General features: G+C 37.3%; 1 protein-coding gene across 1 annotated transcript in view; it reads left to right on the top strand.

Moving 5' to 3' along the window:
- Positions 1-296: 296 nt before the first annotated feature.
- The window catches only part of LOC145777156 (nociceptin receptor-like), a 31,744-nt gene continuing 6,981 nt past the window's right edge, over positions 297-25,059 (top strand). Inside the window, exons 1-7 of the mRNA XM_082588460.1 lie at positions 297-356; positions 5,527-5,701; positions 10,514-10,676; positions 12,050-12,148; positions 12,536-12,671; positions 15,671-15,729; positions 22,582-22,615. Of these exons, the coding sequence (XP_082444586.1) occupies positions 5,556-5,701; positions 10,514-10,676; positions 12,050-12,148; positions 12,536-12,671; positions 15,671-15,729; positions 22,582-22,615 (637 nt within the window). The 5' untranslated portion in view covers positions 297-356; positions 5,527-5,555. The remainder of the gene's footprint in view (positions 357-5,526; positions 5,702-10,513; positions 10,677-12,049; positions 12,149-12,535; positions 12,672-15,670; positions 15,730-22,581; positions 22,616-25,059) is intronic.

Raw genomic sequence — 25,059 nt, forward strand, 5'->3', positions numbered from 1 at the left:
TATGCAACTGCAGCTCCTGCTATTTTTTTGATTTTGAACTGCACATCTATGCTGCAAACTTAGTGTCATTATTACGTCGTTTTACTTTTCACGTACGCAAACTTTGCGCTTGTGTCAATCCATTTTATTTAAGAGCCAAGTAAACTAATCTGGATTGAAAATGGAGTAGGCTCTTAGGTTGATTAATTAAGGAAAAGGAAACAACCCACTCCTCGCTGGGAAATGGAGGCGTTTATTCTTTGTGATAACTTTACTTTCAAGAAATGGTCCACGATTCAGTTTGCTTAGCTTGTCAACAAAAGAGCAAAAGTACTTCGATTCATATTATTTTCTGGATTGATCTCTTTTTATATGAGGTTAGTATTTGTAGATTTGTTTGTTTTTATACCGATTTATGCATGATTTTACTCTTGCTGCTTTACGCAAGCATGTTTACTGTTTATGTTGTGAAATGATCAGGTGGTTTTGCTTGAAAGTAGGCTAACGACGTCCATTTTTTTCCAAAAACAAAATCAATACAGTGACGTTGAATCTTTCCTGTATACTTCTTAATTTCAAAGGAACTTCATAATCCAAACAAACAACAACTACCAAGAGAGCAAATCAACCGTTTTTTACATTGATTCAACGTCTGCAGACCTTGAATCAATGTAAAAAAAACGGTTGATTTGCTGTCTGGGTTATCACTTAGCTTTGTCTTGTTATGTTATCACTTGCAATTGACTTGGAATCAATGTAAGCAAAGGCTACATTGTATTGGTATGAATCTAGAGATGCCACGCAGGGAAAGTTAAATCAGACCTCCAAATAAAAGAACCAATATCAATTTGTGTACAAATACGACTGTAAGCAATTCTAACTAATAAACTGAAACAAGTATAGCCTACTAGTAAGCTAAACTTCCTTGTCAAAAGAGGTTGATTAAACTTTTCTGTCGCATTGTTTTTGTATAATTATCAAAAAATAAACATAATAAAATCGTTTGTATTTTTCTCTTTGTCCTTGGCTTAGCTGTTTAAGTTGCGCATGTTGTTTATTGCGAAATCAAGATGTCGCAAGATGCTGCCATGCTTTCAATCCAAGAAAAGTTACAGCAATACTTCACTTCTCACAGTGAAGCAAATTTGACCGAAGCCTTGTTTAAAATTAGTGGTATGTAGATTAACATTTTTAGAAATGCTACATATTTTTATCCTTGCGCTTTTATAGCTTACAAGTTGTAGCCTAATTTACTTAAAATTGGTTATAAAGCATGTTTTAAGAAGTTAAAAAAGTTATATTTTTACCATATTTCGTCAACACTGGAGTTTGGTTCTGATGGCGCTTAATTGAGCACCCTATTATAGAATATAGCCTACATTATTGGCTAACCTATGTTTAGCTAACTTACAGTATTTTCTGATTTATGTATTGTCGCATTTATCAAATACATCATTCGGTTTTTGATCTGCCTGAACGCTTTTGCAAAAATGTTAAATTTTTTAACTCAAAATAAATACGGTGCTATCCGTTCATCAACGTTTAGCTGAAATTTTAGCATAGCCTACATTTTTACCACTTTTTTGCACAATTGATTTTTTCTGCTTAAAATGATCCCTGCCGTAATTTTTATCCGACTGCTTGTTTTCGGTTGTAGTAGCTGCACCGTATTTTTATGCACTTCTTATGTAAAAGAATATAGGCTACTTGTGATAAAGGAGAAATGTATAAACGAGGAAAAAGAAAACACTAAGGTATTGCCGTGTTGGTATTGGTTGTTTTTCGCCATATCTCAGTGTCCTTTTGAAGTAGGTTATGTCATTTTTTATCGTGCATCATTTTGTGTTTTTTTTCTTGTGGCATTTCCACCTGAATTCCTTTCTCATTTGACAGTCACATGTTACTCTGACTTTCGGCCAGTAGCCTATATTGGATTTAGAAAACAAATCTGTACACGGGTCCACCAAAGTTTCAACAAAACAAAAATTGTTAATGCAAAATGGACAACGTAAAAATTAAAGTCGAAAGAAGCGACTAGATTGATTTGGTGGAAACTTTGACGCACCTTTTAACTTTTTTTTTCTAGAAACACTACTTGGTCGGAGTATTTGATTTGAAACTAGCAGCTAAGGCACAGCTGCATTTGACTCAACATGTCATGTCTTAGTTCGAGAAAGACGTTTGCCACTGCTGACAGTGGACAGCAAGGCCTATGAAAGGGGGATACGGCGTACCCTTGTAGGCCCAGGCATGTGTTTGTTGGGGGGCCCGAAATTGTGACTGTATAGTTTATGCGCAAAAATGTTTGGTTAAAACCATCCTAAACGACTAAAATCAAGCATAAAAGTTGTTATTCTTTAGCCCTGGGAAGGGGGGGGGGGGGGGGGGGCGTAATGTAGCAAAAGGGCCCGAAAAGGTAATTGGGCGCATTGCGAGCAAATTAGGAGCCCAAAGTGGTGATTTAATGTTTTATGTGCAAAAATGTTTTGTCAAAAGCACCCCAAATTAAGTCATAAAAGTTGGTTATTCTCCTGTCCGGGGGGGGGGGGGGGGGGCATAGTGTAGCAAAAGCTGGTTTGAGAAAAAGCCGGTGTTTTTTTTTTAGTGTTTTTAAAAACTATTTGAAAAAGATAGTTTCACGCTTATTTCACTTCAAAATGAGTTTAGAAGTTGGAGCATAAGCCGGAGTCAATACTTTCGGAGCAATGGCGGAGCGTGAGCAAAAAAAAATTACTTTGTTCACCTAGACATGTGGATGTGGTGAATGCAAAAGTTAATGACGAAAGGTTATTGGTCAGATGATTAATTTGGTTATGTTTTAACAAGCTTGTACCAGATACATGTAACACTCAGTAACGTTAACGGATTTAACATGTTTTATTAAACACACAAAAAAACAAGAAAAAAAACACTAAATCCAACGTTTTCGACACCACATAGTGTCCTCATCAGGAATAATTGTCGTCGTCATTCTCCGTTTGCATTGCATGTCCCAATACCGTGATGGCCTATGGCAGTATGGCACCCTTCCACATACGATGGTCCTTGCCAACTCTGGCAGGAAATCCTTGATAGGCCAGCCTAGACACAGGTCTTGCTACCGGAACCCAATGTCACCGCAGTTCATTGAGACACAATCATCATAGATCTGCCACCAATGTGTGAAACCGGGCTGGGGGCTTCCAACTCTATCAAGCCTTCCCCGTTACCCGTGATATCATCGCCATTGGGATTTGTTTGGTCCAGATCCAAATTGAGACAAAGGCCATTCGCTTGTATGGTTGTTTAAGGTGGTCGTGACTACGCGAGGGCTACGCACACGCTCTTGGCCAGCTCCATGTCTACTGCGGTCCAATAAAATCAAAACGTGCAGCTTCAGGGGAACTGGTTGCAACGGCTGCCGGGTGTTCTGTTCATCGAGGCCCGTCTTACAGGATGCCTGCCGATCAGACACTTCCCTCTTCTGCCAAAAAATGCCGTTGGGGACTTTTGCGTGTGTCTATTAGCCCCAGGAGTTGCTAGAAATGAGCCTAGTTTTTAGCCTGGGTTCACATCTAGTCTACACCGCGTTGAGGCATCTCCATAGAGATGGAGGCTGAACAAAGTCAGCTCCCTAGACACTCCGATTTCGTAGAGGCTACATCTAAGTCAGTGTTTCTCAACCTTTTTTGGCCCAACGCCCCCTTCATGAACTGGCACAATTTTACCGCCCCCCAACAAAAACGATTAATTATGAAAACCGAATATTAAACAAAAAATGCTGTTAATACTACAAAAAGTGCTCTATGCCAAGCAAAAAGCCAAGCAGAGCGAATTACATCAAACATAGGCTAGTTACCAGTCTCTAAAACCCTTACAGCCTGTTTAACTCTAAAAAGGGGACCATCCGACCATCAAAAGGTCCTTATTCAGATAGAATTTTATTTATATTAGAATAAGGGCCTTTTGATGATTCCCTTTTAGGGTGAAACAGGCTGTAAGGGTTTTAGAGACTAGTAACTATATTTGATGAAAAGCAAATATATATTTGCGAGCATGAAAACGGTAGGCCTAGCCTATAGGCCTACTGGTAGTCAGTGTGAACCTTGGGTTTGGTGAGAAAGTGCCAGTTTCTCCACATCCGGTGTAAAGCCAGTGAGAAACATTCGAAGATCACCTCTTATGGATATGTCAAGTGGGTTGGTATTGGTATGCAGCAGAACAACACAGCTGAATCCCTTTTCCACCAGGTATGAGGTAGGAAATGCTACCACGACGATACGAGCTCTTTGACGAAATCGTTACTCTGGGTGGTAGATAGGTCAAACCAGAATGCTCCCTAATAATCAAAACGCCCTCCTTAATCCGAAGTAATCATACCGCCCCCCTGAAAAGCCAAAACGCCCCCCCGGGGCGCGGTACCACCCCCGTTGAGAACCACTGATCTAAGTAGAGGCTACACACTCCGATCCAATTGCAGGCTACATCTAAGATAAATAAATAAATGCATTTGAAAATTTTTCATTAAAGCTGTACAAGCGACACCTCTCAACAGCACCATCAACAACAATACTGACACACGAATTCAATGCAAGATAGGCCTACACAAATTGGCTTGGGACAGATCACATGATATGCACAAAACACTAAATAATAGTTTTATTGCAGCCTGATACTATTATTGGGCACAGATGTCCAATTCTGCAGTAAAGTTTTGTATGGTTTGTAATACGCACATCAGGCGTTTTTCCCATGACAAAGGAGGCCCAGAGTGAGAGGGGGGCCCGGAAAGACTCTTCGTCCCCCTAGTAAAAATTTCTTTCAGAGGCCCTGGTCGACAGATACATCAGCTTTTCAGCTCTCGTTTAATAAATTATTACTCCACTGTAGTCAACGTGAAGCCCATCTTCATATGGCAGGAAATGCACAGCGAGTAAATAAAATCGCCTGCACTTGGCAGTAGCGTATCCAAAGAGGCATTTAGTTACGTGTTTACCCCCCCCCCTCCCAAAAAAAATCAAAACAAAAATCCATTTTTATCATTTTTGCACAACTTCTCGCTTGCTTAGCTTGCTCAACCAATTACTTGTCATGAACCTATCTGGTGAAACTGGGCAGGCGTGTTTCCACCATTGAATATAAGACGTATTTTTTATGGAGTTTCAAAAACAAAGAAACTATAGATAGTGCACTTTTCAAATGTAAACACATTGTCTGTTGAAAAGTTACCGATTAAATTAACTTTTTCAGTATTAGTAGAGGTATGAGTTGAAATATACCTCGTATTCCAAAGGAAGGTGGGACACCTCGGACGAAGTTTCAAAACTTATAGACCACGCAACATTATAATACAAGATCATACAAAACTTTATCTCAACATAAGTTACTGAAATGTTTTTGCGGTCATAAAAAAAGAATCAGTTAAAACTACATTTCAATTTGTCTATTTTCTTTTACAAGTTTGCTTAGTTGAAAATACAATTTCTCTAACCAAATTTTGTTCAGTAAGTCCATTACTGGTCCTTATGGTATATATCATACAACTTATCTATCAATATTCCAATTTAGAAAATCTTACATTGGCGGAAATTTTGAAAATGACCGACGATATCTGCCCTGCAAAGCCCTATCTTGTGTTGGGAAGGCTAGAACTGACAATTTCAATTTTGGGACTCATCCTCAACGGCATTGCAATATTTGTCATTTTTACGTTGAGAGATTTCAAGAAAAGCATTTCTCATTGGTAAGATGGAAGGAACGTTTGTTTTTTCAGTTATGTTGCAATAAAATATTTTCCGACTTGTATCAATGTCTTTCAAAAGGTTTTTCGTCCGCCTCGATAGCTCAATTGGTTAGCGCGTGACTTCTGGAACGAAGAAGCTTCAAGATCAAGCCGCGCTGGTTCGGCTCTCGGGGTGTGCGCTTGAGGAACGCATTCCAAAGACTGCTCTCTATTCAGCGTCATCTGATGGATGGAATAATTCCCCGGCAACAAGATTTCAACAATCGGAAACTTCACTCTGTTAATCTCGGTGACCGGGCCTGCGTCAGTGATTCAAAGCCTCTACATTTACAAGTATGCGAAACTGCCAGGATTAAGCTCTACAGGATGCTTTCCCAGTCCGAGGATAAAGATTCAATCAATCTTTCTTTTGACATCGCAAAGTTATTTGCGACTGAACAAACTACATTTGGGTATGTTCATGTTTTGTGCCAGTTCCCAGTAACTATTTTACTTCAAGTAGCCTAGTGATATTGAATTCTTGACTAATTTTATAAGTTACATTGCTCTCACTACTATATGATTTCAAAGGTCCGTTGTAGTACAAACATTGTCTGGATATTTGTAATTGTTTATACCTCAAGGAAGTTGACACTTATTCTTTTTTATACTAACATGGGTCCAATCCATTGAAAGCTTCTTAACCATTAAAAGCTCTTCAATATTGCATGATGCCCATTAGCATTGCTGCATGGCGGCCGACTGATTGTAGGGATGGGCTTCGTCATCTTTGTACAGTAGGCCTATAACCTTTCCGAAGCGGTGCCTTCATTAAGACTAGCCCCAGTGGCATAAATAAGGGGGTTCATGAGGTAGGCCCACTTTTGGACCCCGGTCCGATATGATTTTAAGACCAGAAATTGTTAAAGCTTTTTTATCCAAACCATTTTCACTTTATACGTAACCAATTACGGTTTTAGTTTCATAATGGTGTTAGAAGCAGACAAGCTAATGGCTGATAGCAGACTATTGGACGTTGTTCAAAGCGTTTTCACTTTCTACAAAAAACAACACAAATGTTGACAAGGAATTTAGTTTGCTGAATATCTGTGTGATGTGTATGGTTATATAATAATTGCTGCAGACCTATCATAAACAAATAGTAACTCATAGCCTACGAGTTTTGATTATTAGATTTCTCAGTAAGCCACTTAGATTTATATAACTGGATAGAACAAAGAGTTAAATGAGCGCATTTAAAACTTAATAAATAAACAAATAAACAAATTAAAAAATAGTTGGATTGATTCGGACAAAATCTCAAAAATAAACAGTAAAAAAAAGACGAATAAACTGCACAAAGAACGATATACTGTATATAATCGCATTTGTTGTGTTTTATACAAGATTTTTCGAAAATACAGATACTTGTCTAAAGAACAAATATGCCAAAGTATCGATACGCAATTCTTTTATCACTTTTCATAGCATTTTTTTGTCACGTAGGCTACGTCAGAGTTAAACGTTCCATTATCGCCTTGCCAGTGTCAGAAGGAAATCATAAAATTGTAATCAAGGTAGCAACCTACATGTATGTAGCTGCATGTGAATGATCTGTTTTTGTTTTTTTCAGGAACCAAAGTTTACCAATTTTATCTTGCTATGCAGAGGCGTTTGACACACATCCGGTAACTGAATTCGACTAATAAACATATCCTGCACACTGTACAGTCACAAACTTATGGTTTGACATGAAATTTGGCGTTGCAGTCGCTATCGATTCTTAAACATGCTGTTCATGTTAGTTAACCGTGAAATAAACTCAACCACAATAAGAAAAACTTTCATATCTCCAAATGCTCAACTATCTTCCATGAGAAATGCACCTAGTAAAACATTTGAACATAGTTTTGACTGGTACAATTTTGGTAAAGTGGTGACTGTTTCAACCATAAACAGATAAAACCAAGCAACCACACGGCATTTAACATAATATATTAAACTGAACATAAACTATAAACTACGAACGCTTTCAGCCATACACATTACACATGTTAGCCCTTTTCAAGTAACGAAAAAATAAGTTAAAACAAGAAAGAGTTATTTTTTCGTTACTTGAAAAGGGCCAACATGTGTATGGCTGAAAACGTTCGTAGTTTATAGTTTATGTTCAGTTTAATATATTATGTTAAATTCCGCGTGATTGCTTGGTTTTATCTGTTTATAGTTTTGACTAGAGCAGAAAATATGCGCATTTTTTAAAATCGAGTCAAGCTTTTAGCGCGAGGTTTCGGTCAGATTTAGGCTTGAAAATCTTCTAGTCAATTTTAGACTAAAATTTCATTAATTTATAATAGATATTGATGTAGCCAAAACCCTATTGTCTTTAACCATATTAAGCCTTATTGCAACTATATTGTATTATTGTCTTTAACCTTCTTTAGACCTAAACCCTATTGTAAAACCGTCGACTATTTCTGAAAAGTGAGACCTCTTCCAAGCCGATCAAACTAACGTTCGTTTGACACTTACAGAGAACACATGTCCAAGTCTAAGACAAATGACATGCCTGAAGGTAGACACAAAGACCGATCGGACTAGCCTTTCCATTCACTTAACGGGACACACCTATCTAGAACTGGAGTTATAGTGTTCGGAGTAAATGCGTACATACACATCTAACTTTCATCCAAGTCACAACAAACTATATATTGCCGGAATGATCTTGTGACAAGCTGTCCAAAAACGTTAATGTTTTTAAAATTGGCAATGACATTAAAAAGTTACAGCCTTTTAAACTTAATTGAAAGTTTTCTGACTATCTCTACAAAATCCCTAAAACTGACCAAGGATAAAAAACCGACCAAGGACTTGACAAAATGCTATCAAACTTATTGAAGTGTTAGTACTCGTAGGGTACACTGGCAACAAACTTATTCAGAGATTAGTTTTTTGCTTTATTTTTTTTAAATGTGAGATTTCAAGAAAAGCTAACGAAAAAAGCAAAATTTCTTTCACGTTTTCTTCAACAAAATGTTTATTTTTGCAAATATTTAAAAATTGCTCAGTCAAAGTTTGCATAGGTGTGTAGCCTATGTGTATTGAACATCTCTGCAAACTTTTCGCCAATTTTCACTGGTATGTTTGTAGTAGTTAGCAATTGTTGTCCGAAATGTCATTTTGAGTAAATCGCATCTGAAAAACAATTTTAAACAAACCATAGAACTGACTCTTCAACAGGTCCTTCATGCTTAAATAAGTCATTTATTAGCAATTAGAGCAAATTATTCATCAGTTGCTATATTGTAGAGTCAGTGTTTTCCAAACTTTTTTAATAGAGCCCCCTTGGACAATGAACAGAGTATCAAAAACCCTTTCGACATAAAAGTGAAACCAACGTTATTTTCCATTCATCACAACTTATAGTCCTACTCTAATGAGCCGAATGAGGCTGGTACACTGTCATCACCCTCTCGATAGCGGGTTTCAGGACGGATAGGAGCAATCTTTAATGTCCTCGTCTAACTGTGTCATAAGTTTTTTTTTGTTATTCAGAAGCGTTGTCACGGCACTGAAAGCACGCTCCACCAAGTATGAGCTGGGAAAGGCAATGAAAAAAGTTTTGACCTGATTCCACACGTCAGGATATTTCTCTTTGATTTAGTTCTACAGCCAGAACAATTTATTCGAGATATTGAACTTCGGTTTGAGTTCAAAATCGCTTTGCAATGTTATTATCTCATTCCCAAGAATTGTGTTGTAGACGATTCAGTGATGCCAAAATGATTGGCATTCTTCAGGCTGTTTCGGTTTCAGGCCAAATTTAGGCTTGTCTTTTTTGTGAGTGGCCGGATTTAGAACAAAAATATTGCTGCGTTTGCTGACAACTCTGCAGCTGCATATTTCTTCACTTCTGTCTTCACATTCACACTCTATCAGTTTTGACATGCTTTGTCAACATCAACCTTAATCTATAGGCTTCTTTTTGACTTTTTCAACAAGTTGACTTGCTGGTCATACAAGCAAGTTTTTATAACTATTATATAATTAGATTTGGACAAATCTTGGTCACTTTTCGTTAGTGGTGTGGTTAAAACAGAGCTGAAGAAAAATATTCTGATTGAAAAAATTATTTATCATAACTAAATTAACTATACATGCTTTGTTAGATAGAAAAGTTTGCGTTAGAAACAATAACTTTTTAATCCAATTGGAAAATCAACTTTTGATGGTTTTGAGTGCTACCTTGTAGCCTACCATGTTGATATCCAGTTGTGCTTTATCTGTTTAATGTCACTACAAACGTCTCATCAGTTTGTTGCAGTTATACTTAAAAATTGTTGAAAAGACTTTGTTACAAAGCCTTCGTTTTCATAACCGCAAAGAAGCCATTCAGTGACATTTTTTTCAAGATTGCACTAAGTCATTGTATTAACAGCATAGCTGAAGCAATTCGCAGAAAAGTACCGTGGGGGTGATTGGTTTACAGTGATTGCCAGGCATTCATGCACTATTCAAAGTAACTTGATATAGTCTCATACTACTGTATGTTAGCGCTAAAATAAAGGAAACTCTTCCATTATTGCTTCTGGACTGTCATTCAAAATCTTAAAGTGTTGTATGCAAAGATAGACCACGGTTTACTCACATAAGTGACATTCCTGATGGTCTTGACAATACTGCTCATTTTAATTCAATTGATCGTTATCCAGCCGAATAAAGGCTCAAAGGAACATGGTCTTTAATCTACGATGTTTAACTTTTTTTCTATTTTTTTTCCTGAATAATAAGGTTTAAATAAAAAAAAACATTTTTATGTCTTCTTTATGATAGGTATGTCCTCCAGCTAGCTATTGCTGATTCTATATTTCTTGGTTTATTGACATTGAGGGGTCATGAACATATAATAGGATTTTGGTCATTTCCGGACTGGACTTGCAAAGCTTTCCAGTCTTTCTTCATGACCAATTACTATGCAGGAATTCTTTTTCTGACAGTAAGTGAAATAAATTTATTCCTCCTAAGTTTTTCTTTAATCGTAGGGACTGCTGTCTGACCACCAGTGGCGTAGCTAGGGGGGCGGACTGCCCAAGGAGGCACGTTTGGGGGCGGCACTTTCAGACTACGATTTTTGATTTTGATTATAATCTGATAAAAAAACGCATTTCATTTTCACATGCTTTTTCTTGAAGGGGCGGCAAAATCTGAATCCGCCCCGGGCGGCACATTCCAGCACATTCCCTAGCTACGCCTCTGCTGACCACCAAGTAGTCTGAGTGACTCTGACGTAATGTTTTCAACCCCCTTGTTTATTGTGCTATTCTGATGGGAATATGTGCTAAATACCTATAGGTTATTAAAAGCAAATTAGTTCAAAGAGCAGGAAGCGGTTTTGTAATATTTTAGAATAAATGTAGGAAACAAGCATTTTTTTTTCTTTTTTCTTCACTTCCAGGCGTGAGGTTGGGACCAACAACACAAAAAAACAGAGCTGCTCCAAGTAAATCTTTAAGATTAAAACGAAATTCATCGCAAAAATTTTATTTTGAAGCAACTTCAAGAAACAAAATTTTTTAAAAGAAAACAAATATTTCAAACTTTTGAAGAGTAGTAAGATTTTTGAAGTATTTTGGTTTCATACAACCCTGAAAACAATGAACAAATGTCCACAGCTTTTAACAAATATTAACGCAACGGTTTTAAAGGCTATCATATAGGATTAACTTATTGGGTGATTGCTCTGGTTAAATAGGTCCTGTTGACTCACCGGTACTGCATTTCCAAGCATGTGTTTGACTGACCCCATACGAAACCTCGATACGTTATCTCAGTGGCTAAGCGTCGGACTCTTGCCCCAGTGGCGGTGGTTTGGCACTCTGGTTGTGCGTTTGAGCAACGCATTTCAGGACTGCTCTCCATTCAGTGGCACCTAAAGGATGGAATAATTCCCCAGCAACAGCATTTCAACAGTCGGAAACGTCACTCTGACAATCTCGGTAACCGGCCGTGCGTCAAAAGCCTCTACAAGTATGCGAAACTACCTGGAATTATCTATCAACGGCTTTGTCAGTCCGAGGGTAAAGAATCAAAAATCAACTAAAACTACCATCCAACTATCATATTGCTTTAGAAAGTTGAATAAGCTATGCTAAGATTTTTTTATATTCAAACTACCATAGTTTATTTCTGCAAGTTATTTCATAGTAAGCAAATCTTAAAATACTTAAAAAATAGTTCACAAAGTTTACATGTATATCTCTGTGATGATCACCGAACGCACCAGTGTAAAAAAATAGTTGGCGACATAAGCCGCATTGTTTTAGGATTGTTTACCTAAACCCACCAATCCTTTCTTGTCCTGTTATTCAGGTTATGAGCTTTGACAGATATGTGGCTATCGTGCATCCTGTATCGGCTTTCTGGAGAAAATTGCGAACTCATGGAAACGCTGTTATGATAACAATTGCCGTAAGTGGTAGTTTATAGAAACCAGGTGAAGTTTTGATGAACATTGGGCACACAATGTCACTTTACTGTTTTTGAAAAATCTTTATATGTTTCAAATTAATTTTGCCATGAATTTACCGTCTACTTAATCAAATTCCTCAACCACCAAGCGCAAGCCTAGGTACCTAAACCCACCACAAAAAGCTGAGTAGCCTACAGTATTTTATGGGCATTAATTTAATGCAAAACTTTTCTTGAAGTTAATTACTTTGTCATCATTTAACTAAAGACTGCAGCGTTTACGAGCATATAGCTTGAAATGCAAAATGGATGTGGTAGTATGTTATTATTTAACTATGTTGACCTATTGGAACACTGATAGTCTATCTTATTTTAAACATTTATCAGGTTTGGATTATTTCAATCCTTATGGGGATTCCAGCATGGGTGTGGTCTCAACGGGGTTGCCATTGTGGATATAACTTTCCACGTTCAGATAAAGAATTTAATACACACCATACTGGAAATTCAGATTATGGAAAAGGTAGGCTATCAAAAGCGAAAAGTTTAGACGAAAATGAAATGCACTTTTGTAGTTACTATAGCTCTAGCATGATTTTGAAAAAAAGCCAAGATGGCAACTCTGATAAATTTTACTCTGGGCAGTGATGGGCACATCGCAGTCAGATATCGAACTACTTCTTCTTGCTTGATAAACCTAAGGAACAAAGTTATTTTTTAAGTTTCTTGTATGTTGTATGTATGCTTACTTTAAGTTACTTACCACTTTTATGCTTAATTGTATATGGAACCACAGTTTTGTTGAGTTTTGGTTTTGCTTTGACCAAAAGACTTTTTGCTTGAATGATTTAACGTTTTGATGCATGAAATTGGTTAAGGGGGCAGTTCTACTTAGAAAAAAAATTTCAAATTTATTTTATTGATATATATTGGAAATCTATCGTAGATTCCGAATATGCAGTCAGTTTTTACCCATTTGCCCTCATTATGCTTCAAACGGAAGGTTTTCTGAACGGACCTCAGTTGAAAATGTGAATAAAAATTTGCATTTTTGTGAGAATGTTAGTTGCAAGATGTCTTGTATTTTCCTTTACAAAATCTAATAATAAATAAGCTAAATAGCGCCACCTTTTCAAAAGGTTAACCAAGTTTATTGAAAATACAAAGAATTCTTTTTAAGAATTCCACATTTAAAGTCAAAGGCATACATTTACCTAATTCTATTTTTCAAATGCGATTTACTCAAAATCATGTTTTTGTGCACAAAATGTTTCTTCTAGAAAAGCATTTGTCAGAATTTGCTAAAATTTTTAACAGATGTAGGCTACAGTAGACCTTTACGGACATAATGATTGAGTTTTGTTTCAATATTCAGAATAATATATATTTCATTACCAAATCCTGAAGTCAAATGTGCTCTCGATGCATAGCAATTATAAAAAAAAATTTATTTAAAAAAAAAAGAGTTAAAAGAAATCCCCTCTATCAATTTATGGCTAGGATACCCTACTAGATCACCAAGCAGTTTGAAGTCCCTACCTCTAGCCATTTTCGAGTTTTTAGGGCTGCAATGGGGACAATCGGTTGATTTTATGTACAAATTCAAAATGGTATAAACCCTTAATGGATTGCCCTAGCCTAACAAAGTAAATATATTTGGATAGCTTGTTTCCTCCTTTTTCCAGCAATACCGTATATGGTTTGTTGGGGTTTGTGGGTGAACTTTTGTGTGTAGATTGTTATTTATGACATTGACAAGTACGAAAAATGCGATTCTAAGTAGAACTGCCCCCTTAATGTTGCCGAAAAGGCGATTTACACAAGTCATAAAGTTATTGTTTGATCAGTACTTTGATAATTTGATTTAATTTTGATTTAATTGTGTAGGCTAATATTGCATAGCCATGTGTTTATGCATTACAAAAAATTGTACCTTCACTTTTGTATCAAACAGATAGACGCACAAAGTAATACATTTACTTATAATTCAATTACACATTTTATTGTAATGATAGTAATGCATTATAGTTTTCATCGACTCCGAACCGGTGTAGGTCGTACTAAATTTTCAATGGTAAAGTAGGGCTATAAAAGTGCCCATGCAGTTACATGTAGCCTATCTGTGGCAACAAGCCCCAAACAGAAGACTATCTTCTTGTGTGTAAAGTCAAGAATTTATTCATTTTCTTGCTAGCAAATTCAACGATCACTTTCGAGATTTTGTCGCAACTGTAAACAACTTATTGCCATTCACTTCTTTTTGCTTAAACCCTTATGAGGCTCCCGCTCACACGTAGGAAAGTGAGTTTCTCTGCGAAGCCTACAGAAACATTTTTCTCTTGCGCCTGTTTGGCAGCAACTGGATAAGAACAAATTTCCAGAAATGCAAAAAGTTTGCAAAAATAATTGAGCTTGTGCGGTTTAACGTATTTGTGTGAGCAAACGTTCTCGTATAAAAACTTGAACTAGAATCGCTTGAGATCAAAACTGAGCGAATCCCACCTACGTGAAGTTTTACCCTTGTCTACCACTAATCTTGAACCAGACTTGACCTGGGTACAGAAATCAAGACGGTACAGAAATCAGTTTCATCCTTCAGATTAACCAACTGTGTTTTGCAAAGTTTCCGGATGTGTTAATTTCTGATGGAAAAGCAGATAACCTATACAACCTAACTAACGTATCATGGCCACCTAAAGATACGGCCTGATTTGTCACATTTTGCAGAAATTTCCAAGTTTTTCTAACTTTGGGTGAACGTTTAAATAAATTTTTCTAAAATTTAGATTTTTACGCTTTCTTTATTCTTTTCCCCAGATGACACAATAGGTTTCACATGTTGAAAAACAAAGAAAATTTGATTTCGAAGATTTTAGTCAGACTGTTAATTTTCAATAACAGTCTGATTTTGCGTTTTTCAACTTACTTTTTCTCATTTGCTATTGCTTCCCCAAGCCAACAAAAAAGTTTTATGTCATTAGGAAACCGCAAAAAGTAAAAACATCTCAAAAAATGTCAGTCAAGCACTAGCAGTAGCTGTAATCAAAATCTGCAAAATGTGACAAATCAGGCCGCATCTCCAGGTGGCCATGAACGTATCATAGCCTACGTGATACGTACACAACAATACTTAAACCTGAATATTGCTTTGTTGCATGAAAATGACATAAAATAATACAATATTCCTATACGTGCGTCTTTCTATACGCAAAAACAGATTGCTAGAGGCTGTTGGCTGGCACTTCCGCATTATCAAATCTGACCCATCTGGGAAAACATTTGCACACCCCTGTTGTAGCCTAATTGTAGACTATCACGTAGGTTACATCATCTTATGTAAGTTATAATGGTTCAAGCCAGCACACATTAAACCTTAACATAAATTGTAGGCCTGAATTATACAGTAATCGTAATTTCACATCGCGTCAACCAAAAAAGTATTAAAAAAGCAGTTTCCAAAAAAGATTACATTACTTCTTCATGCTAATGGCTTTATAACTAGAAATCTTGCTTTGTTTGTAGATACTATGGAAAATTACAACCAGGACCAGGATAACTACGTTGATGACGAATATATAGCAGTAAGTTCGTTTTAAAACATTATTGAAAAGGACAGGCCTTTGTCCCAAACATTTTGCCAGTCTTTGATTGCTCTGAAACTCTGATAGATTTTATTTCGCAATATGTGTGTTCCCTAGAAAAGTCAATTTTGACACGACCAAATCCAATGTAACAGTGGTTTCCAACCGTCGGTCGGCAGACTAGTGCCGGTCCGCACAAATCTGTGCCAGTCCGCGAAGTATTTTACTTTCTTTCGAGCTGAATTCAATATGGAATCATAAGCATTGCAAAGTTATAAGTTGTTACCTCTGTAATTTTGTCTCTAATTTGGGAAAATTTCAAGATCGCTGAAGACAAAAATTTGGAATTGGAGAAATTTTAAGATCTTGGAAAAAGGAAGTGGAAGTTAGACCTTGACAAAGAAACATGCCAGAACCAACGTTTGAGAGGTCAAAGGTCTTCATTTTAGTGATTATGCAGATAGTGGCGATAAGACGCAGTGAAGCATGATCTGGCAAAGGAAAACTTTAAACTTGAAGATGCCAACTACAGAGAGAAGCTTCAGGCAATTGGTCGACCCTGATGTGTCGGGGCTTCTTTAAAGCAATATGAAGAGAGAGATAGATAAAAAAAAATGATGCGAAAACAGCGCTTCGGATTGGATACACATTTTTTAGAAACAGCCTAACAAAGTTATGAGTTTGCAAACGTACTAAAAGCCGATTTGCGGTGGAAAATGCAGGTGAAATGGGGTTGCAATTGGGGATAAGTTAAAAGAGGTAATGAGCATTGTAAGTCAACACTTGGGTAACAATTTTGATTTGCTAAAAATGGTTTCCATTTGCTAAAAGTTACTTTGTATTTTCGATTTAAGAGTTTTCTAAACATGAGTTTAGTTAGTAGGCTACAATTTGGGCTCTTCATTTTTTTGATTAAATTGAATTGGCCTACAACAAACAGAATCTTTTTTATGCATTTTCAATTTGTTCTGTGTCCGAAACAAGTAGGTTACATTTTGAAATATTTTAAATACAATGATTCGTTTTGACGCAAACTTGTTTGTTTTGGTTTTGTTTAAAAGTCCGAATTTTGTTTCGTTGTAAACTCAAAAAGAAGTCATACTAACTTTTACTCTAAGTAATCCAACAAGGCTTTAGAATCGATCAGGTTGTGGTCACAGCGGTAAATAATAATCTCTTCGTGGGAAAATTGTAACATAAGATTCCCGAATCCGTTCGTCTGTATGTAATGACCGAAAAAGAAACACTCCTTTGAAACGTTTATTCAAAATTGTATTTCTGTAAAATTAGCCACCTGGCTGTCGAAAATGGGATGCAACGCCGTACACCACTAAAACTTGTCACTACAGAACAGATTACTTGGATAAAAGACGGAAAATTTGTCCAGCTAGCAAGCAATACGCAAAACAGTTAAATTTGCGACTCATTTTCAAGCAACAATTTTACGAATGACGAAAATAATTTTCAATATCTCAAACTCACGTACGCAGTACTGTGACGTCATAACGAAAGACATTGTCACGCAATTCAAACCGGTGTTCAAAGGTAGTGATGCAATATTTCATCAGGTCTTACGACCGATGGTACAATATTTGGACATTTTCTAGCAATTTCCAGGACGTAAGATGCCAGCTAGGTTAAGTAGACCATAACGGTTTTATATGACGTTTGATTTGGTAAATAATTGTCGGGAACAGGTTGCCGCAGTCGATTTGAATCAAGCCTTGTTAGGCTACACATCGTGGTGCTAAAGTTTATTAGAGCTAAAGCTATGATTAGTTAAAACCACTTTTTTCATCTATTTTCAAAGCCATTCTTAGTTATTGGTATAGAAACCGAAACCGTTATTACCGTAGATTGTGAAGTAGAAAAATTATGTCTCATTGGAAAGTTGCCTATCTCATAGATGTTTGCTTTTGATTATAACTTCAACATATAGCCTGCTCATCGAAAGACCTTCAGCTTTCTAGTTATTTGGACCAGTTGTAGCAGCTTTTTACACTTACCACTTTTGTTGAAAAATTTATATATTTAATAACAATAATAAAAACAATCTCTCTCTTGTTTCTTGTAACACAAATCGGTTTAATCTTCTTTTACACTAGCCGATGTCGTTTTGTACCGTCTTTCAGGGTTGGAAGTCGTTAGTCAAAAAGCAATGACTATTTCACCATTCGAAAGTGCCCAAAAAAGCAATGACTTTTCGCTATCGATCCTTAAAAAAAGCAATGAATAGCAATTACTAAAAATAATTAAAATAAAAATAATAAATGATTAGACTACTAACAGCACAAATAAGTGTCACGATTTCTTTCTATCTCTTACCAGGAAAAAGACTTGGAAAGGTTCAATGACGCAGTTTAATGGGTCAAACCGAAAAGCAGTCAATTAAATGTCGAATAATTCTACTAGTGAAATGATAATCTGACTTCTTGAAGAACTTTAACGAACGGCTTCTCAAATAACTCTAATTTCTGCATCAACTACCAATCCACAACTCATAGCACAACTCTCATAATCAACTCATAATAATCATTATAATAATAATAAAACATTACACAAACTACACCACTATTTATATAGTTGGTTGTTCAGTCCAGTAACTTCGAGAAGGTGACGTAGTATTGCATCACACGAACTCATCGTCGGTCACGTAGCATTGAACGGCATAAACAAGCAAGTTCAAAGAAATCTAAAGAATGTCACGTAGGGGTAGAGGACTGTTACATAATACAGATTTCGTAATCAGAGGTCCATTCGTAAACAACCTTGTGACATCATGACAAACGATATTGGCAATAGTGAAAACAACAGAACGTTCCAGATACAGAATGATCTAGAATTACGTTGCAGAACAACGACTTCACAATTAGAGGTTACTACTGGTCATTGACCGATAATAACATACCGCTCAAGAATTCCATAATGAAAACAGCACATTCTGTCAAGACGCAAAGCAGCCCGACGCGAGGCTTTGCACATTGATTGTGACATACGCCCCCCCTTAGAATGTTGTTGTAAACAATATAACAACACAATCAATACAAAACATATTACAAAACAATTAATTACTCAATAATCAATTCTCATAAGTCCATCGTTGCATGATCTACCAACGATAGCTTTTCTCAAAACAATAGTCACGTTTACTGTGAAAGTTTTCAACGTCCTCAACATCTTCAGTGCATCGGCGAGCAAGATGACCCATCTTCTTACATCGGAAACACCTCCTCTCCGGACAGTCCTTGGCGAGATGACCTTCTTTATGACAGTTGTAGCAAGCCTTTTCATCAAAAGGGCAGCTCCTGGCTATGTGTCCAATCTCTCCACATCGGTAGCAGTGGTTGTCACGGCAACGTCTATTTTCCGAATGTCCGCCGTCAGCAACGCACTCCCTGGCGAAGTGTCCGCGTCTACCGCATCTATAGCAAACTCCAAATGGTCGTCGCCTGCCTCTTCTCCTCGGTTCATCGCGCTCGTAATATCCGTCATCGTGAGATCGTTGCTGATTATCTACAGAACAATCTCGAGCAAAGTGACCATTCTTGCCACAAGAATAACAAGTAACTTCAGAATTTCTCTCAATAACATTTCCGATTATAAGATCAACTAAAGAGTTTTGTAAACATAACGCTTTCACAGTCCCACTACAATACGGAGTTTCGATATATATCTTCGCTAACGGTCCTTGGATTGAAGTGTTATTTATCGACATCACAATTCCAGTTTTTCCCGTTAATTGACTGTCTTTAACCAAATCTCTCCTCACTATTATACCAGTAGAACCAGAATCACGTAAAACTTTTACCTTTTTGTTTCCAACTTTTCCATCTACTACTGGCAGGTAATCTTCAGGTATTATTTTTCCGCAAACATCTTCATCCGGTTTCTCCTCGTCAAGCTTGGGTTCCGGAATCATTAATGCACAACCGCATCGATAAACGTCTGTGTCTTTATCTTTTCCAGACTGATTGGAAAGGGAAAACGACTTGTCCTTGCATTCCTTCGCTTCGTGTCCTTGCCTATTGCAACGATTGCACCACTTCCTTGATTCCTGATGATTTCTGTTAGTCTTCCTCCGGCAGTTAACAGAATTATGACCTAAGCCATTACAATTAAAACAACGTACTTCTCTTGGAACAGCACCTCCTTCAAAATTATTTGTTTGCTCTTCGTCATTATCGCATGACAACGTTTCTTCAGTCGACAACTTCTCATCATGAGCAACTAAGTACTGTTCTGCCACACTGGCTATTTCTTCTAGAGTCTTTGGACTTCTCTCCATTAAATAAACAGACAGATCTTTTGAACATGAATCTGTGAATTGTTCCTTAACTATAAGGTTTGCCAATCCGTCCAATGATTGTTCGGCCCCCGAAAGTTCAAACCATTTTAACAAAAGGTTTCTCAAACGTTCAATAAACTGACCTGGACTTTCAATAAACTGTCGTTCAGGCTTTGCCTCACGGAATCTTTGACGGTATCCATGCTCGGTAAAATTGTATCGCTTTAACAGAGCTAACTTCAATCTGTCGTAGTTCATGGCTTCTTCTTGCGAAAGTCTTGAATATACATCAAGAGCTTGTCCCGATAATAACATGCTTAGCTGAGTAGCCCACGTCGACTTCTCCAATTTGGCTATTGTAGCATATCTTTCAAATCTTAACAAATAACTATCCAACACATCTTTTTCTTCAACAAATGATGGCAAATCTGGACGTCTAACTTGCGCCACAATAACATCTCGAGCATTATCATTAGTAGAATTAGATCGCTCACCAATGTCCAGCTTTTGTCTTTCTAATTCAAGTTTTAACTTTTCCAATTCATATTGCGCTCTTCTTTCTTCAGCTTCTGCTTCGCGCTGCGCTTGTTTCTCTTCAGCTTCTCGTTGAGCTTGTTTTTCTTCAGCTTCAGCTTCGCGCTGCGCCCGCTTCTCCTCTGCTTCGCGTTGCGCCCGCTTCTCTTCTGCTTCAGCTTCAAGTTGTGCTCGCTTTTCCTCAGCTTCAAGTTGTGCTCGCTTTTCCTCAGCTTCAAGTTCTGCTTTCCTTATTTCACGAGCAGCTCTTCTATCTTCTCTTTCGTCAGCTTCTCGCTGAGCTTTTTGGGCCATTACCTTGTGATACTCTTCCATCACAAACTGAGACTTTTCATTGTCACTCAGCCCCATTCGTTCAGCCATGCTCCGTAAGTCTTCAATCATCTCATGTTTGACGGCATCCGCCATTTTGACAGCTTGTTGTTAATTTATTATTCTTTCAATAAATCTTTCGGTATTCTTCGGTTTTTCTTTTTCGGTTTAATCCCGGACGAGCCCCCAGAATGTCACGATTTCTTTCTATCTCTTACCAGGAAAAAGACTTGGAAAGGTTCAATGACGCAGTTTAATGGGTCAAACCGAAAAGCAGTCAATTAAATGTCGAATAATTCTACTAGTGAAATGATAATCTGACTTCTTGAAGAACTTTAACGAACGGCTTCTCAAATAACTCTAATTTCTGCATCAACTACCAATCCACAACTCATAGCACAACTCTCATAATCAACTCATAATAATCATCATAATAATAATAAAACATTACACAAACTACACCACTATTTATATAGTTGGTTGTTCAGTCCAGTAACTTCAAGAAGGTGACGTAGTATTGCATCACACGAACTCATCGTCGGTCACGTAGCATTGAGCGGCATAAACAAGCAAGTTCAAAGAAATCTAAAGAATGTCACGTAGGGGTAGAGGACTGTTACATAATACAGATTTCGTAATCAGAGGTCCATTCGTAAACAACCTTGTGACATCATGACAAACGATATTGGCAATAGTGAAAACAACAGAACGTTCCAGATACAGAATGATCTAGAATTACGTTGCAGAACAACGACTTCACAATTAGAGGTTACTAGTGGTCATTGACCGATAATAACATACCGCTCAAGAATTCCATAATGAAAACAGCACATTCTGTCAAGACGCAAAGCAGCCCGACGCGAGGCTTTGCACATTGATTGTGACAATAAGCAAAAACAAACCCATTAATTTGCAATCAATACCAATTACCATAAAGCACGCAGTTTAACAGTTCAAAATTTTCAATACAACCTTTGTAGTCCTTACATCACGTTTCTTTCAAGAATGACGTTTGTTTGCGCCATTCCAAGCAATAGTTATCTTGAAAAGAAGGGGTACAATGTTGATTAAGTTACAATAAATTTCAGTGTCAAAAACAAGCTAAAAAAAGTTTGACTGGCCAAAAAACAAGCCCAAAAACCAGCAACCGGCAAACTAAAAAAAAAATACCCAAATTCGGAAAAACGCAAGCCCAAACTTGCAGGAAAACAGCAAGGTTGGCAAAACTGTTAACGACTCTCACTGGCATGGTTATTCTGAACTGTGTTGCCGCAAAATTTTCCTTAATTCTTTAAAGATCGAAAACCGGAAGGGGACTAGGTCGGATAGTAATCCGAAAACTAAATCTCGTAAATTCATTTTGACGACGAAGTAAGTGAACAACAAAAAATGATTCCAGCAGTTTTCCTAAATATCGATTAGTGGAAAACGAATAATGGTTTCGTTGCTTGCATAAAAAAGCAGTGAATCACGCGCATTCGATATTTATTTTTAAAAGGAATGGGTATAAGCATTCGATATTCAGAAAGCAACAAATAACGCTATCGAATAGTGACAACTAATCGTTACTTCCAACCCTGCCGTCTTGTTATGCACATTGTAGCCTACTTATGCATGATTCTTGTAAAATTTTACAGAGCTGTGGAAACTAGATTAGACTAAGTTAATATGAATTTTTAAAATACAAGGCTAACTAACACTTACTCACGCTTTGTTTGCAGTCAAGCCTTACTGCAGATGAAAACTCGTCTGAAGGTAAGTGCCAAATAGGCTAGTTAAATTCTTACGTTTAACAATTCAAGTAGGCTATTCAATAGGGTGGGTCGATTTTCACATAAAATTTTCGGATTGTCTCATAAATCGGTATTTAGGTGAGGCTTGCCATACTAAACGAAGTGTTAAAATTTCAATGTGATGGTGTGCTCCTAACCACTTACCCCAGGTGGTATGGAAAAATACAGTTTTCTACTTCACGGTAAATTACAGTATATTTAATAGGTAGGCTAGGCTACAGTGAAAATGAAACACAATTCAAAAGTAATGAGTTAAAGCCACACCTGGATGTTAAACTAAACAACACAGTCTTTCTTTGATTCAAAAATAGGCCGCTGCTTCCTTGCATCTAAGATAGAATAAATCATAGAGTTGCTTTTCTCCTTTTCGACAGTATTTTGAGGCTGACCTCATCGACTACACGAATCATTCTTTCAACGGCTTGAGTCTGTGGTGTGTATGACGACTTTACTGGGACTGACTTTATTGCACCCCAAAGTTCATCCTCACTCTTAGTTCTTAAGTTAGATGATAATAATAGTGGTTCAGTTACGTCAATCTGTGTCCAGTCGATCGGATCAATATAATCCATCGCATTAAGTTGATCAGCAGGGCGATGGAATCTTCAAAGTATTGTAGATGAAAGCTTTTGTGCTTTCAGAATTCGCCTAACAGCTACTTCACGAATGGCAGGTCTATTGTCATGAAACATGGCATTGGCATATAGCAAGTTTTCGGGGTGAGCTGCATAACAATTTTGCTTGATCGATTTGTCGATGACAGACTGCACTTCTACTGGCTCAATTCCACGACTGAGTTGTGTCGTAAGGAAAAGTAGCCTACTGCTGGAGCATCACTGATATCTGTGGCCATCTTAGTGCAAACCATACAGGCCCATGTAGGCTATACAGTTGCAATGAATCGTGTCAATGTCTTAACACCTTCTGATGGATGGGTTTGACTAACATAATAGCGCCACATTCGATTTTCTCCTGTGAATGATTAGGCTAGCCTATATTTCCCAGGATCTCTGTGTAAGAGTGTTTCAGAGCATTTCCCAGAACTGATTGCATGGCAGATTTCCAAAAGGTACATCTGGTCTGTGTTTAGATCTTTGAATTGTCCAATTTTGGCAAATGGGGAGTTTCAATTTTATCAAATAATGCGATCTCCAAGGCTATAAGGTTTGACCACAGAATATCTCCAATTTCACCAATGAATGTTTCTGGACCAGTTGTCTTTCCAAATAATCAAATTAGATGGTTCAATGGTAACTCATTGATGGGCAGCATAAGCCAACATATATTCCACTGAACTTCATAATGGATATGATCTTCTATTCTCGCAATTACTCCATTACGATTCCCAGTGTTCACTGCTGTCCCGTCACAACCTGTTATTCGAATTACATCCACGTTTACATTCTCGTCGATCATACATTTTAAAATGTCAACTGAACGACCACTTGGTGTTGTGACGTGAGAGATGTAGATGTCACCAGGTTGTGTCAGTAAAACGTAGGCCTAATGGTATTCTTTTATTTTTCTCCTGTGGTGGCAGTCATCAAAGACATATGATTCATCCTTTCTCCCATCGAAATAGAGCGATATAAATTATTGACGACATGTTGGGTTGGTTTCAATCCAGTACTCCCCTTGACTCGGCTATGTCTCACTTTCCGTGGGTCAATAATGATGTCTGTGGAGAAGTCTTTTCCTAACACATCCTGCAAAGTAGCAGTGGCAATAGCAGCAACTGTTTCGTCAGAAACCATCTTTTGATGGGCTTCCCTTGCAACACAAGGGATTGGGATGGTATTGTAGGCACTACTTTTTGAGACACTCTCCATGAAACTCGGATCATTATCGGATGAATAAGATAAAGAGTCAGTTTCACAAAGTTTTTTTGTGGCGTGCTAAACCGCACAACTATTAGAAGTTCGCTCACTGCGCAGGATTGCCGGATTGGGTGAAAAAATGAGATAAAATGACAAAAATTTATGCAACTTTTCGCCCAATCTGGCAACCCTGTTATAGAAACAGAGGGTCATTGGGGTAATGGGTTGCTGTGCACAAAACGATTTTAAACTTTGAGGAAATGTTTAGAAGGTAAAGTGGCACCTATGTTCAAATTTATATGATAAATGGAGAAATCGACCCACCCTACTATTCAAGTATTGTTAGAAAAGCAATTCAATTGCTCACCCTTTATATTATAGATATCAGAAAAATTGTGCACAGGGAGAACTGATTCTGAGATAACGTTCAGGTCTATGCTGCTCTAAAGAGTGGTAAGAATAAATGCTTAACTTCAGCAGTCATCCCACAAGTAGGCCTAAACGTCACCAGACAACCAATGTATATGAAATAAAAATTTAAAAAACGAACAATGGCAGAAAATTAGCCTGTTTAATTCAACCAGTTCCA

Source organism: Aplidium turbinatum, chromosome 9 (genome assembly GCF_918807975.1).
Source record: "Aplidium turbinatum chromosome 9, kaAplTurb1.1, whole genome shotgun sequence".
Lineage (NCBI taxonomy): Eukaryota > Metazoa > Chordata > Ascidiacea > Aplousobranchia > Polyclinidae > Aplidium > Aplidium turbinatum.